The sequence below is a fragment of the Nicotiana tomentosiformis genome, chromosome 5 (assembly GCF_000390325.3).
Source record: "Nicotiana tomentosiformis chromosome 5, ASM39032v3, whole genome shotgun sequence".
Taxonomy (NCBI): domain Eukaryota; kingdom Viridiplantae; phylum Streptophyta; class Magnoliopsida; order Solanales; family Solanaceae; genus Nicotiana; species Nicotiana tomentosiformis.
In genome coordinates this window covers 128,068,888-128,084,292 of record NC_090816.1, presented here as the reverse complement: position 1 = coordinate 128,084,292, position 15,405 = coordinate 128,068,888, and the positions used below count along the sequence as shown (strand labels likewise).

General features: G+C 36.9%; 1 protein-coding gene across 1 annotated transcript; it reads right to left on the bottom strand.

Moving 5' to 3' along the window:
- Nucleotides 1-202: 202 nt before the first annotated feature.
- On the bottom strand, nucleotides 203-2,346 carry LOC104112459 (peroxidase 17). The gene is made up of 3 exons (XM_009622392.4): nucleotides 2,027-2,346; nucleotides 1,745-1,936; nucleotides 203-901 (listed from the first exon to the last, which is right to left on the bottom strand). Exons 1-3 carry the CDS (start codon nucleotides 2,231-2,233, stop codon nucleotides 287-289), a joined length of 1,014 nt encoding a protein of 337 aa, XP_009620687.1. The 5' UTR covers nucleotides 2,234-2,346; the 3' UTR covers nucleotides 203-286.
- Between the last annotated feature and the right edge of the window lie 13,059 nt (nucleotides 2,347-15,405).

Here is a 15,405-nt window from a genome sequence, read left to right as displayed (position 1 = left end):
GCACGGTGTCCGGGGAAGGGCTAGACCACTAAGAATCTAATATAAGCAGCCTTACCCTACATTTCTGCAAGAGGTTGTTTACACGACTCAAACCCATGACCTCGGTCACATGACAACAACTTTATCAGTTACGCCAAGACTCCCCTTCATGGTCAGCCAGGAAATACTGAAGTAAAATCCAAACAAAGCTACCCATAAAACATCAGAACAAACAATCTGATTGATATTATTCTGATCATAAAACTAGAATAGACTTTTTCAAACCTTTCTCCAATTCAGTTGGTAGTCACTCTCCTCCATTTGAAGTCTCAAACAAGACTTCAACACGCGGACGACGGCTATTAATCACTCTGCAATCCTGTCTAATCTCACCTGGCTGGCCAGATTGCAAGTCACCCATCTTTATCATCCCTTCAACAAAAGCCATAAAGAATTTCTTCTGACTTACACTAAATTCTCTTACATATTCCCTTGTAAAAGGATTAGTAAAAAGTGTTTGATCTGAATTCAAGAACCCTCTACCATTCACCAAGTCTTTGAAATATTGATTGTCAAATACTTCAGGTGTTGCATCCAAATCTCCTGTTACATTCCCATCTCCACCAAGTGGACAAAGCTTGTCTAACTTTTCTCTGAATCTTGGTTCAATGGTAGGATCAGGCCGGCCCGAGCCGGACTGATTATATAGCCTAAAGACAACAGAAAAACACCTTCCTTTGCCAATGGAATGAGAACCAGAAAGTGCTACAAGATCTTTCATTGAGAGATTATATCTGCTGAAAAGATCAATGAGATATGTTGCATTTGATCTTGGGCTTGGCATGATTTGGTTTGAATCTTCTTGACTTGCTGTTAAACTATCTAGCCTTCCCAACTTCACTTCCCAATTTGGACCTCCAGTCTGAGTAGAAGTTTAAAACAAATAAGATCCTCTGTTTTACCAAGTAACTCAAAAGACAACATAGGGAAAAGAAAACGAAAAAGAGGAGATTTTTCATCATAATTACTGTAGTACAAAATTTGGGGTTCCTTTTCCTTTTTCTTTTACCCCTACTCACTCCTCAATTTGTAATACCAAGAACTTAGTATACTAATGAATTACTTGTATTCCTCAAATTCCGGCAGAGACAGAAATATAGTATGTGATTTCTTATCTGTTTAATTTTTGATGGGCAGAATTTCCTATTACCTATGCTTGTGGGAGTGGAAGGTAGCAAGTTCGCAATAGCATAATCAAAATACACAAAAGTTATTTCGAACACCAAAAGAAATTCAATTATTTGGGCTCCTTTGGTTTACATAAAGCTTACTTTGACCTTATCAAAAGAAAAAAACAATTAAGCTTACTTTGAGATACATATTTATATGATTATATCCTTCTTCTCCTCCCCTCCACCACTCCCACCCCCTACTCCCCCCCAAAAAAAATTCTAATTAGCTGGTAGGCAAAAACTCAGAAAAGAAATGTTTCAGTATGGAAATCTCCCCACACCTCCCACACCAACACCAGTGCATTAAGCTTTCGCTATGCGCGGGGTCCGAGTAAAGGCCGAATCACAGGGATTTATTGTACACCGCCTTACCCTGCATTTGTGCAAGAGGCTATTTCCACGGCTCAAACCCGTGAACTTCTAGTTATATGACAGCAACTTTGATACGCCAAGCCTAACCACCACCACCCAAAAAAGATGATTTTTTTCCTTTTTTGGAAATGGAAGTTGAAAAGATGAGAATATAAATATACCAGAACAACAGCATCTCTGGCAGCCATGATTAAAAGATCAGCACAAGAAACAACACCAGGGCAGGCTCTTTCCAGTGCCTCTTTAACTTCATCTACAACTTCATAAGACCTCAGTGAATTTATATTTGATAAAGCCAGTTTTTCTCCAAGCATATTTGGTGTATCATCCAACAACAAAGACGCATCACATCCCTATAAATAAATAAATAAACACAAAAATTAACCCCAAAACAAGAATTTTCAAATACAGGAAAAAAAATGGATTCTTGAAATTTTTATTACATTAACAAAGCAATCATGAAACTGCAATCTCATAACTGAGGCTACGCTTCTGGGCTCTCTTTTCATTGCTTTTTTCATCACATCTTTGACTATAGATTCAGCTTGTGGACATGTTTCTGTGTAAAAACCTGGCCTAAGTGTAGGAACAGCCATAGCTGCAAAAGCTAAGCTTATAAGGAGAAAGAAGAAAAAATGGCTATAAGGCATTCTTGATTCTTGAATATTTTTTACTAGTGTTTAATTTTTTTCGTTTGTTGTATTGGTTCTTGAAAAGGGAGATGAATGGTATAGGGAAAAATTCCTGATTTGCATGTGTTGTCAGTATTATATAGGGGAGACAAATAGGCCAATTGTGAAGAGTTTGTTTTGGTTGGGTGATAAATAGGGTGTGTGGGGTATAGTCATGAATCTGCATAATTTTTGAAAATCACGTCATTTATTTTCTGAATTTTCAACTAACTGAACCCACTTGTTGTATAGGTAGGATTTAGGAGTTTAGGAGTAGTTTTTTTTATAACCATTTTGTATTTGATGTGCACTGTCCGAAGGGGCGGAGCTACAGTAGTGGGTGTGAGTTCGGACGAACCCGGTGACTTTTTCTGGAATTCTGTATTTGTATTGAAATAATTACTAAATCTATATAAATATATACTGCCGAACCCAGTAACAAAAAGGGTTTTAGTTCAATGGTAAGGGTTGTGGGTTCGCTAGGAAAGATGGGGGTTCGATTCTCCCTGAAAGGCCCGATTAATCCAGATCGTAAAATCAATTAAAAGGGAAAGTGTTCCTGGTTAATTAATCTTGACTCATATCGTATAAGATCACTTAAAAGGGGAAGCACTAGTCACCAATTTTTCTTTTTCCATTTCTAGAGCTCGAATCTTATATTTCTAGGTAAAAGAACGGTTATTCTGAGCCGAGAGTCGGTTAGAAACAACCTCTCTATCTTCACTAGGTAGAGATAAAATCTTCGTACGCACTACTCTCCTCAGACCCCACTTGTAAAATTATAATGCGTTTATTGTTGTTGTTGGAACAGAAAGATTATATGATCTACACTCTTGCCTAATTTTTGTTCTGTTTTTGAAAGATTCTTCTTTTTCATGCGGGTAGCATTAGTATTAGTTTCGTATTTTTATATGGTCTTATTCGCCGATTTCTTTTACTATATGTTGTTTCCTTCGCTTAGACTAATCTATCACCTTTGCTTGATGCTGTTACTACTTATTGTTTCTGTTTTTATTTTTTATTTTTTCTTGAGCTGGAGGTCTATCGGAAACAACATCTCTATTTTCGTAAGGTAGAGGTAAAGTCTGGGTACACTCTATCCTCCTCATACCCCATTTCGTGGGATTACACTATTTTTTGTTGGTGGTTGTTATTGTTTTTGGTAAAAAGAAACACTCTATAAACAGCAAATTGAATTTCAGATTTTCTTTTGTGAATGTATTTATACTAGTTCCTTCATCTCAAAAGGAGTAATGACTTTCAATGTACGAATTAAATGCTATGTCCGACTTATAGAAGTAGTTTTCAAAAGTGATTTAAGGCTGAAGATTCTTTTATTACATTTAGATCTAAATCAAAATAAATGTGAACAACGCAAGTAAGGGTGGGCGTTCCGGCAATTTGGATCGGATATAAAAACTTATGTTTGGATTTTTAATTTTCAGATTGAAAAAATGATAATCCAAATCCAATTCAAATAAGTTTGGATTGGATCGGATATTTTAAGTTCGGTTTCGGATTAAACGGTTTGGATATTTTGGATTTTCGTTTTGAGCTTATAAGTTGAGATATTTTTTTTTTATAAAAATAAATGTCCAAATGAAGTACTCATGTTAAATTGCCTAAAAAGTTCATCATTCTCAGTCTCACTCCAATCATCCAAATATAGTATTCAAGTAAATAAATTATTGTCAAGAAAATGCAACATAAACATTAATACGGCCGATAAGAAATATCAATAGTAAAACCATGTCAAATAGAAAGTATTCTGACAGTAACTTAGTAATTAATATTGAATATATGAGATAATATCTAATGGTTAGGGTATTGAACTTATTACTGTTGGCATATGGATAATGGACTAAATATAAATTATAAATTTTTTGGATACTCAGATATCCAAAAATCTAAAGTACCAAATCCAACATCCAATTTGAATCAGAAAAATTTAAAAATTAAATCCAAAATCCAATCCGTAATCCGAAAATTCAAACAAAAAATTCAAACCAAAAATTCAAAAAATTCGAATTTCGGGTTTGCCCAAATTATGCCTACCCCTAAACGCAAGTTTAGATTAATTACTTGATTAATATTAGGAAATGGTTAAGGATATTTCAAATAATGTGAATGAACTAAACAAGGGCGTAACAAAGTTTATTTGTACAAAATTATTTGATTTATTAATGGCACGACCCCAAATTCCCTCCGTAGGATGTCGTGATGGCTCCTAGTCTCTAAGACTAGGTAAGCCTATCAATGCGGAATAAAAATAAAATCTGAAATAAATAAATCTGAAACTTTACATAATTACAACCCCCAAAACCTGGTAGAAATAAGTCACAAGCTTCTAAGAATTTATCATCAATGTCTCTATATAACAGAGTCTAAAGAAAATAAGGAAGCAACATAACAAGAATAGAAGGGGACTCCAGAGTCTGCAGACGCTGGCAGATATACCTCGAAGTCTCCGTGCACAGGTACTCACTGATATCTGGGCTGGTAAGAAGTGCCTGGATCTGCACAAAAAAGTGCAGAAGCGTAGTAGGAGTACACCACATCGGTACCCAGTAAGTGCCAAGTCTAACCTCGGTATAGTAGTGACGAGGTCAGATCAGGCCTTACTGAAAAAATAATAATAAATGGTAAAATATTTAACAATATAATAAAATAAAATGACAATGGAAATGAATCAAGTAGTATGTCTCCATTTAATTACACAAAATAATGACAAATAATATCACGAGGAAACAAAACAGAATTCCTTTCAACTTTAAGAAAATCACAACAAATAATCAAAGGCAACTGTGGCTATAAAATCAATATCAACAAGGGCACTCCCGAGATACTGCCTCGTAATCCCAAATCATAAATAAATTCACAATATCTCATTTTCTTATATCACCGTGGGAGCCTTCACAATTTAATTGAAAGAAAATATTTTTTTTCGAAATAACATTTCGCGTTTTAGCCATCCTTATCACACCGCATGACTTCTAGTAGTACCCCTACTAGCCATGCATATCAAGCTACCTTTATCTCACCGCATACATTTTCACACTCAGACCTTATACCACCGCATGCGTATCAATATCACAATATATCATAATTTGCACCTCAAAGTGTCCAAATAATTCAATTTGCCAAAATAAATCAACAACAATATATTTTCATAATAAAGAGCTCACGACTCATGCAAAAATAAATCATCAATAATATTTTTCCACAATAAAGAGCTCACGGTTCCATCACAATGAGTACGAAAATCTTACAAAAATATTTAGGAATAAATAATTCAGCAAAATAATATTTCAAAATCTTGAATACATTGCTTCAATACCAAATTTAAAAATGTCAAATACTTCATTTAATAATATTTAATTTAAAAAAAATCAACCTTCAAATAATGCACAGAATAAAAGAAATCAAGTTCCAACTAAACAGGCAAAATAATTATCAGAAAAAGGTCAAACAAATTTAAAGTATATAACTCAGATCAATGATGAAGAATATAACAAGATAAAATAATTTAATTAATGCGCAATAATGATATACACAATTTAAAAACATAATCTTTTACATTTAGCCCGTATACACACTCGTCACCTAGTGTACACGACTTTCACCACATTACAATTATCACATCAGTACCAATCCTAGGGAAAATTTTACCCACACAAGGTTAGACAAGTCACTTACCTCGACTTGCTCCAATTTAACCAAGTAGTATGCTTTTTCCTCAATTTTTCGACTCCGATCGACTCGAATATAGTCATAATTAATTCGATACAGTCAACAAAAATTATAGAAATTAATTTCATAAGAAAATACTATATTTTTTAATAAAATCCAAAATTAACTCAAAAATCGCCCGTGGGGCCCTGTCACGACCCAAAATCCCATCACATGCGTCGTGATGACACCTAGTCTCTAAGACTAGGTAAGCTGATTTTAATTACCTTTTGAAGCCATTTTTTTTATTTGAAACTAACAACAGAAATAATTACAATATATAACCTCCCAAGACTGGTAGTACTGAGTCACGAACTCTAACTGAATACATGGAATGGTCACGAGGACCGAATATACAATACTGTTTGATTACAATTTAACAGTACAATGAAATGAAAAGACTCCAAAGGACTGCGACGACCAAGCAACTCTACCTTGAATCCTTACGATCTCGCTGTAATTCTGCTCAAGTCCGATATTTGCAATACCTGACTATGCACAAAAATATGCAGAAGTGTAGTATGAGTACACCACTGTCGGTACCCAGTAAATATCAAGACTAACCTCAATGGAATAGAGACGAGGTACAGTCAAGACACTCACTATTCTAATAACCTGTGCAATATAATATACAAAATACTAGGAAACAAATAGCAATAAGGGCAGGATAAAACAACCAGTAGTATGCGCAGCAAGACAACAAGAATACCATAAATATCACTCAACAATTAATAAATACATGTACGCCCAATTAATTCAAGTTTTTCAAATAAATATCCTTCACATTTAATTCTTCCAAATAATCTCTTTCAAATGTAGTTTTCTCAAATAATTATTTTTCAAATATAATTCTTTTAATAAATCTTTTCAAATATAATTTTCTCAAATAAATATCTTTCAAATACAATTCTTTCATATAATTCTTTTTGAATAACAATCCTTCCAAATAAATATTTTGAATATAATTCTTTAAATTGAAAAGTCACCATGTGACACCTCATTTCATAATCATGGTCTTGACCCATTTACATATTTTTGGTAAATACGGGTCTCAACCCATTTTCATATTTCCACGGCACCTCGTGCCCATAATTAAATCATCATATTTCCATGGTACCTCGTGTCCTCATTTCATCTCACAACTGCACAGACAATTCACGTGCCAAATATCATTATCATTTCATCACAACACCTCGTGCCCACATTTCATATCACAACTGCGCGGACAATTCACGTACCAAATATCCTCATTATTTACTCACGGCATCTCGTGCGCACATTTTAATTTATAATTCGCCTAGCAATAGCCACATGCTCTCAATTTCAACATAAATCAGATTGTTATCAATTTACCAACAACAAGACAAATTGCACAAGATATAAAAGTAAACACAAGAAAGTCACAACATCACATGAAAATTATCAACACCACAACCCCGCATCATCACATATAGTCTCTCACAATAGCCACCCTTATCGCTCTGCCCAGACAATATCAATAGCCACCCTTATCGCTCCTATTGCCACCCCTATCGCTCCCCCAGACAATATTCCAACAAACACAACAATAGTGAAATACCACCCTTATCTCTCCAAAATAATAACTCACACAACACAATAATTTACATGGAAAATTAATACGGCAACATAATAAAATTAATTCATATCACAATTTGCCCAATGGCCACAACCAAATTCCAAAGATATAACAAAAATCAATTAATTTCACAACAAATAGCCCAAGGCTCCACACAATGTATATAACATCCAAAAACAATCAATAGAGATAGAAATTACTCAGCATAAAGCAAAACCTTCATTAATGTAAATTTAGATAATTATATTAATACTTATTCTTAAGCTCGCTTAAATTAATTATTTGCCTAAGAAAATTCATATTGGAATTAATTTCCAAGAAATATTAAACCAACAATGCTCACGAAATTTTATAAATATTTAAAGTAACAATCACATCAAATTATTATATAAAAATAAATTCAACAATAAGGATTTAGGTATGGCAAACTGATGATTTAATAATTTTCCATAATTTCCCAATTTACTACACAATAATGCCTAAGACTTTTTTTCAATGAATTTTGCACGTATAAGCCCGAGTACGTACTCGTCACCTCGCGTACACGACTTTTCACATTTCACAAATGGCACATAAGACTCAATGCCTAAGGGGTAATTCCCCCACTTGAGGTTAAGCAAGACACTTACCTTTTTGAAGTTAGGCCGATATTCCAAAATAGCCTTCTTGCTTGAATTGACCTCCGAACAGCTCAAATCTATCCAAATTAATTGTATAACTTCATTAAAATTCATCAGAAATAATTTCGGATAATAATACGTCGACTTAAAAATTTATTCCAAAAAGTCAACAAAAGTCAACGCGGGGCCCGCTCCTCTAAACCTGGCATAATTTTCATGAAATCCGAACATACGCCTAAGTCCGAAATCATCATACGAAACTATTGACATCATCAAAATTCTATTCCGGAGTCGTTTGCTCAAAAGTCAACTCCCCGGTCAACTCTTTTCTTTTAAGCTTCTTAAATAAGAATTGTTCTTTTAATTAAATTTCGAATCTTCCGAAAATCAAACTCGACCACACCCCGCGGGTCATGATACATATTACGAAGCTGCTCGAGATGTTAAGCCACTAGACGAGGCATTAATTCTTAAAACGACAAGTCGGATCGTTACATTCTCCACCTCTTAAACAAATGTTCACCCTCGAACGTTCTAAGAATCTTTCTGAGGACTTTAAATTACTAATTGTATTCTTACACACATACTTGTGGATGATTCTACATTCCCACAATTTAACACGGGTCCGACAACACCATCTCAATTGAGATTATTTCTTTTCTCCATTCTTATAAGCTTTAGAGCAAAATCCCTAACCCTCCAATCATTTCCAAAATGCCTGATTTTTACTTCGACGCACGGTATTAGTCTCAACAGGCTATAGCAACTCGTGCCTATGCAGTATGCACACATCAACTATCTTGATAGTGTTGAAGTACTTCAAAATTTTTCTGGGGTGTTTCATTCTTCCCCGCTTAGGGTCATTCGCTCTCAAACACATAACATAATTTTGTCTCTTCTTTGCACGTCTCAATCTCCCAATTTTTTTTTCTAACTCCCAATTTTTTTTATTATTTTTTTTTAAAAATTTCGACAGAGTCTCCCCTGTAATTGGGCCTAACCACCTGCTAGAGTAACACCAAAACAACTCCTAACAATACATCCACAATGTATATATCAATAACACAATCTCAGCATTACAAACACTGCATTATCATAATGATATCAGGACATGAAGCACATCATATGTATGCTCATCACCACATCTCTGGTCTTAAAAGCCGTTCATAATTAATTCCAGTATCATCAATTAATCTCATATTAACCACCACCTCATTTTGAATTTTCACAACACTGACAACATAATGTGAGGCATGAAGACCTCATGATTACTTACTCGGATTAATGAGTCACATTTAATGCCACCCGGGCACTCATCTCATAGGCTAAAACTCAATGTTTACAACATAAAAATGGTTGAATATGAACAGAAAAATATACCATAATTATCAAATAAGCCTAACAGGCATGACTCCCTATTAATATTATTGTACAAATTAATTTCACAAAGGGATAATTTTAAACTCATAAATATTTCACCATAAGGACCTCGTCCTTATATAACTTTTACCGCGGCTTGTAGCCCGGTTTAAATATTTCACATCATATAAAATACGAGGATCTCGTCCTCAACTCCAAATCACAAGTATTTTTCACATTGTGCTAACTGAAATTTTCAATTTCCTTTCTTTCTTCTTTTCAATAAATTTCGTAAACATTTTTCATAACACATAACGAACCCTCATACCGGTAGGGCATATAATTCATAAAAATTAGAATCAATTATTCCGAAACACATTAAACTCACTGTAATGAATAATAAAAATTACTTTTAGACTTATAGCCCTCAATGGTGTACAAAAATAAAATAACAGACACGGGCTCACCTCAATATTCAGATCCGAATCAAATTAAGGAAAATATCCTTATATAATAAAAATCAGGATCGTACCTGTAACGAAACCATCTGATGTATTGGCCTCAGCCAAATCATAGTGATTAAATCAACGGGTCGGGCCTCTACCTCTTAGGTGCCCACTACCCGTCTGTCCTCCACCTCTAGCTGACTGTGCACGTGGAGTATCGACTGGATTAAAGCTTGTAGTTGGAGTGTTCTGATGAGATCCACCCCGTCAAGTCTGGGACAATCTCTCATGATATGCCTAGTATCACCACACTAATAACAACCCCTCTGAGGTCGCGACTGCTCGTACTGAGTCTGTGTCGGATAACTGGAATAACCACTGTAAGAATCTCGTGTCGTTGGTGCACTGTAAACTAGAGCACTCCGTGTAATCTGATGTGCGGATTGAGCTGACCGACTGCTCGAGCCTCCGCTATAATGGGTTCTAGCTGAAGAGTAAAATCCCCCGAACCCTCCAGATCTTCGAGACCTTTTGGCCTCCTTAGACTCCATTTCCTCGCCTAAAACACCCTCAATCTTCCTTGCAATCTCTACTACTTGTTGAAATGGAGTATCGGTTTGCAATTCTCGAGCCATGCATATTTTAATATCATAAATATTTCAAGTAACAATCACATCAAATTATTATATAAAAACAAATTCAACAATAAGGATTTAGGCATGGCAAACTGATGATTTAATAATTTTCCACAATTTCCCAATTTACTACACAATAATGCCTAAGACTTTATTTCAATGAATTTTGCACGTATAAGCCCGAGTACGTACTCGTCACCTCGCGTACACGACTTTTCACATTTCACAAATGGCACATAAGACTCAATGCCTAAGGGGTAATTTTCCCACTCGAGGTTAAGCAAGACACTTACCTTTTTGAAGTTAGGCCGATATTCCAAAATAGCCTTCTTGCTTGAATTGACCTCCGGACAGCTCAAATCTATCCAAATTAATTGTATAACTTCATTAAAATTTATCGGAAACAATTTCGGATAATAATGCGTCGACTTAAAAATTTATTCCAAAAAGTCAACATAAGTCATCGCGGGGCCCGCCCCCGGAACCTGGCATAATTTTCATGAAATTCGAACATATGCCTAAGTCCGAAATCATCATACGAAGCTATTGACATCATCAAAATTCCATTCCGGGGTCGTTTGCTCAAAAGTCAACTCCCCGGGCAACTCCTTTCTTTTATGCTTCTTAAATAAGAATTGTTCTTCTAATTAAATTTTGAATCTTCCGAAAATCAAACTCGACCAGACCCCACGGGTCATGATACATATTACAAAGCTGCTCGAGATCTTAAGCCACTAGATGAGGCGTTAATTCTTAAAATGACAAGTCGGGTCGTTATAGGCCCACGTCTCGGAATCTGGCGAAACTCACAAAATCCGATAACCCATTCAATTATGAGTCCAACCATACCAGTTTCACTCAAATCCGACTCCGAATCAACACCAAAATCTCAAAAATTCATTTATATGAGATTTCTAAAATTTTCTCAAAATTTCAATCTCAAAGCACTAATTAAATGGTGAAAACAATGATATATTCGTGTATATTGACCAAATCCGAGTTAGAATCATTTACCCCAATGTTTTCCCTTGAAAATATATCAAAATCGCCTCTCCTCAAGCTCCAATTCGTCAAAAATGGCAAATGGGACGAAATCACCTATTTTATAGCTTACAGATCTGTCCAGGCTGCCTTCGATACTGGGCCTCGATCATGGCCTTCGATCTTGGACCTCGATCATGGCTTCGAACATGGCCTTCGATCATGGCTTCGATCATGGCTTTGATTCTGGGGCTCGATCATGGCCCTCGATCCTGGCCTCAATCATGGGCCTGGATCACGGGCTTCGATTTTTTTCTGCATTTCCAGCAGAAATATTGCAGCAGCTGTTTAAGTCCCACTTTTGATCCGTTAACCATCCAAAACTCACCCGAGGCCTTTGGGACCTCAACCAAATACACGAACAAGTCCTAAAACATCATACGGACTTATTTGAAACCTCAAATCACATCAAACAATGCTAAAACCACAAATCACACCCCAATTCAAGCGTAATGAAGCTTAAGAATTTCCAACTTCTACATTCGATGTCGAAACCTATCAAATCAAGTCCGATTGACCTCAAATTTTTCACACAAGTCATAAATAACATAATGGAGCTATGAAAAATTTTGAAACTGGATTCCGACCCCGATATCAAAAAGTCAACTCCCCTGTCAAACTTCCAAACTTAAATTCTTATTTTAGCCATTTCAAGCCTAATTTCACTACAGACTTCCAAATAAACATTCGATTACGCTCTTAAGTCCAAAATCACCATACAGAGCTGTTGGAATCATCAAAATTCTATTCTGGGGTCGTTTGCGTATAATTTGACATCCGGTCACTATTTGAACTTAAGCTTTTAAAACTTTTAATTTTTAATCAGAATTCTATATCTCGGGCTAGGGACCTCGGAATTTGATTCCGGACATACGCCCAAGTCCCAAATCATGATACAGACTTACCGGAACTGTCAAAATACTGATTCGCGTCCGTTTACTCAAAATGTTGACCAAAGTCAACTCAGTTGAGTTTTAAGACTCTAATTCACATTTTAATCCATTTTTTACATAAAAACTTTTCGGAAAATTTTACGGACTGCGCACGCAAGTCGAGGAATAATAAATAGTATTTTTCGAGGTCTTATAACACAGAATTAATTATTAAATTTAAAAATGACATTTGGGTCATCACATTTTCCATCTCTACAACAAACGTTCGTCCTCGAACGAAGTTAGAAAAAGTACCTGAGCTGGTGAATAAGTGTGGATAACAGCTGCGTATATCATGCTCGGTCTCCCAAGTCACCTCTTCGACCAGATGACCCCTTCACTGGACCTTCACGGAAGCAATATTCTTTGACCTCACCTTTCGAACCTGCCTATCCAAAATAGCCACTGGTTCCTCAACATAAGATAGATCCTTGTCCAACTAAACCGAACTGAAGTCTAACACATTAGATGGATCGCCGTGATATTTCCGAAGCATGGAAACATGGAATACTGGATGAACCGAAGAGAGACTAGGTGGTAGTGCAAGCCTGTAAGCCACCTCTACAACTCTCTTAAGAATCTCAAAAGGCCCAATATACCTAGGGCTCAACTTGCCCTTCTTCCCGAACCTCATCACACCCTTCATAGGCAAAAGACGGAGCAAAACCCGCTCACCAACCATGAATGCAACATTACAAACCTTCCGATCCGCATAACACTTCTATCTAGATTGGGCTGTACGAAGTCGATCCTGAATCAATTTAACCTTTTCCAAGGCATCCTGAACCAAGTATGTACCCAATAGCCTAGCCTCACCTGGTTCGAACCAACCCACTGGGGACCGACACCACCTACCATACAAGGCCTCATACAGAGCCATCTGAATGCTTGACTTGTAACTGTTATTGAAAGTGGTAAGAACTAATCCCAAGCACCCCCAAAATCTAACACACACGCACAGAGCATATCCTCCAGTATCTGAATAGTACGTTCGGACTGCCCGTCTGTCTGAGGATGAAATGTTGTACTCAACTCCACACGAGTACCTAACTCTCGCTGTATAGCCCTCCAAAACCGTGAGGTAAACTATGTACCCCGGTCAGAGATGATAGATATCGGTACACCATGAAGTCTGACAATCTCGCGAATATATACCTGAGCTAGCTGCTCTGAAGAGTAAGTAGTAATCACATGAATCAAATGAGATGACTTGGTCAATCTATACACAATCACCCAAACTACATCGAACTTCCTCTGAGTCTATGGGAGCCCAACAACGAAATCCATAGTGATCCGCTCCCATTTCCATTCTGGAATCTCTAACTTCTGAAGCAACCCACCTGGCCGCTGATGCTCATACTTCACCTGCTGACAATTTAGGCACCGAGCTACATATTCCACTATGTCTTTCTTCATCCTCCTCCACCAGTAATGTTGCTTCAAGTCCTGATACATCTTCGCGACACCCGGATGAATGGAGTATCGCAAACTGTGAGCCTTCTGGAGAATCAACTCACGCAAACCATCTACATTAGGCACACATAGTCTGCCTTGCATTCGTAATACACCGTCACCTCCAATAGTGACTACCTTGGCATTACCGTGCTGAACTGTATCCTTAAGGACAAACAAATGAGGGTCATCATACTGATGTTCCTTGATACGATCATAAAGAGAAGACTGAGAAACCATACAAGCAAAAACTCGACCCGGCTCGGAAACATCCAATCTAACAAACTGGTTGGCCAAGGCCTGAACATCTAAGGCTAAAGACCTCTCTGCTACCTGTAAATATGCTAAGCTGCCCAAACTCTCCGCCTTACGATTCAAGGCATCGACCACTACATTGGCCTTCCCAGGATGATAGAGAATGGTGATATCATAATCCTTAAGAAACTCCAACCATCTCCACTACCGGAAATTAAGATCCTTCAGTTTAAACAGATATTGTAGACTCCGGTGATCGATGTAGACCTCACAATGGAAACCGTACAAATTATGCCGCCAAATCTTCAAGGCATGAACAATAGATGCTAACTCAAGGTTGTGTACAAGATAATTCTTCTCATGCACCTTTAACTGTCCGGGCGCGTAGGGAATCACCCTACCGTCTTACTTCAACACTGCATTGAGACCAATACGCGATGCATCACAATACACAGTATAAGACCCTGAACCTGTAGGTAATACCAATACTGGGGCTATAGTCAAAGCTGTCTTGAGCTTTTGGAAGCTCTCCTCACATTCCTCGGTCCATCTGAACGGATCACCCTTCTGGGTTAATTTGGTCATAGATGCAGCAATAAAAGAGAAACCCTTTACAAATCGGTGATAATACCCTGCCAAACCAAGGAAACTCCGAATTTCTGTAACTGAGAACGGTCTGGACCAACTCTGCACTGCTTTAATTTTCTTTAGATCTACCTTGATTCCCTCGTACGAAACTATATGACCCAAAAATCCCACTGAATCAAGCTAGAATTCACGCTTTGAAAATTTTGCATATAACTTCTTTTCTCTCAAAATCTGAAGCATAGTCCGCAGGTGCTGTTTATGATCTTCCCGACTCCGGGAATGCACCAGAATGTCGTCAATAAACACAATGACGAAAGAATCAAGATATGGCTGAAATACACTATTCATTAAGTGCATAAATACTGCTGGGGCATTGGTCAGCCCAATAGACATCACAAGGAACTCGTAATGACCGTACCGAGTCCTGAAAGTAGTCTTCGGGATATCTGGATCCCGAATCTTCAACTGATGATAGCCTGAACGTAAGTCGATCTTAG

Excerpts from the sequence above, each read along its gene's own strand:
- LOC104112459 (XM_009622392.4), bottom strand. The coding sequence starts at position 2,233 with ATGCCTTATAGCCATTTTTTCTTCTTTCTCCTTATAAGCTTAGCTTTT. Across the intron at positions 1,937-2,026 it reads TTCATGATTGCTTTGTTAAT|GGATGTGATGCGTCTTTGTT; the intron begins GTAATAAAAATT and ends ATTTATTTATAG. Across the intron at positions 902-1,744 it reads CCAGAGATGCTGTTGTTCTG|ACTGGAGGTCCAAATTGGGA; the intron begins GTATATTTATAT and ends ACTTCTACTCAG.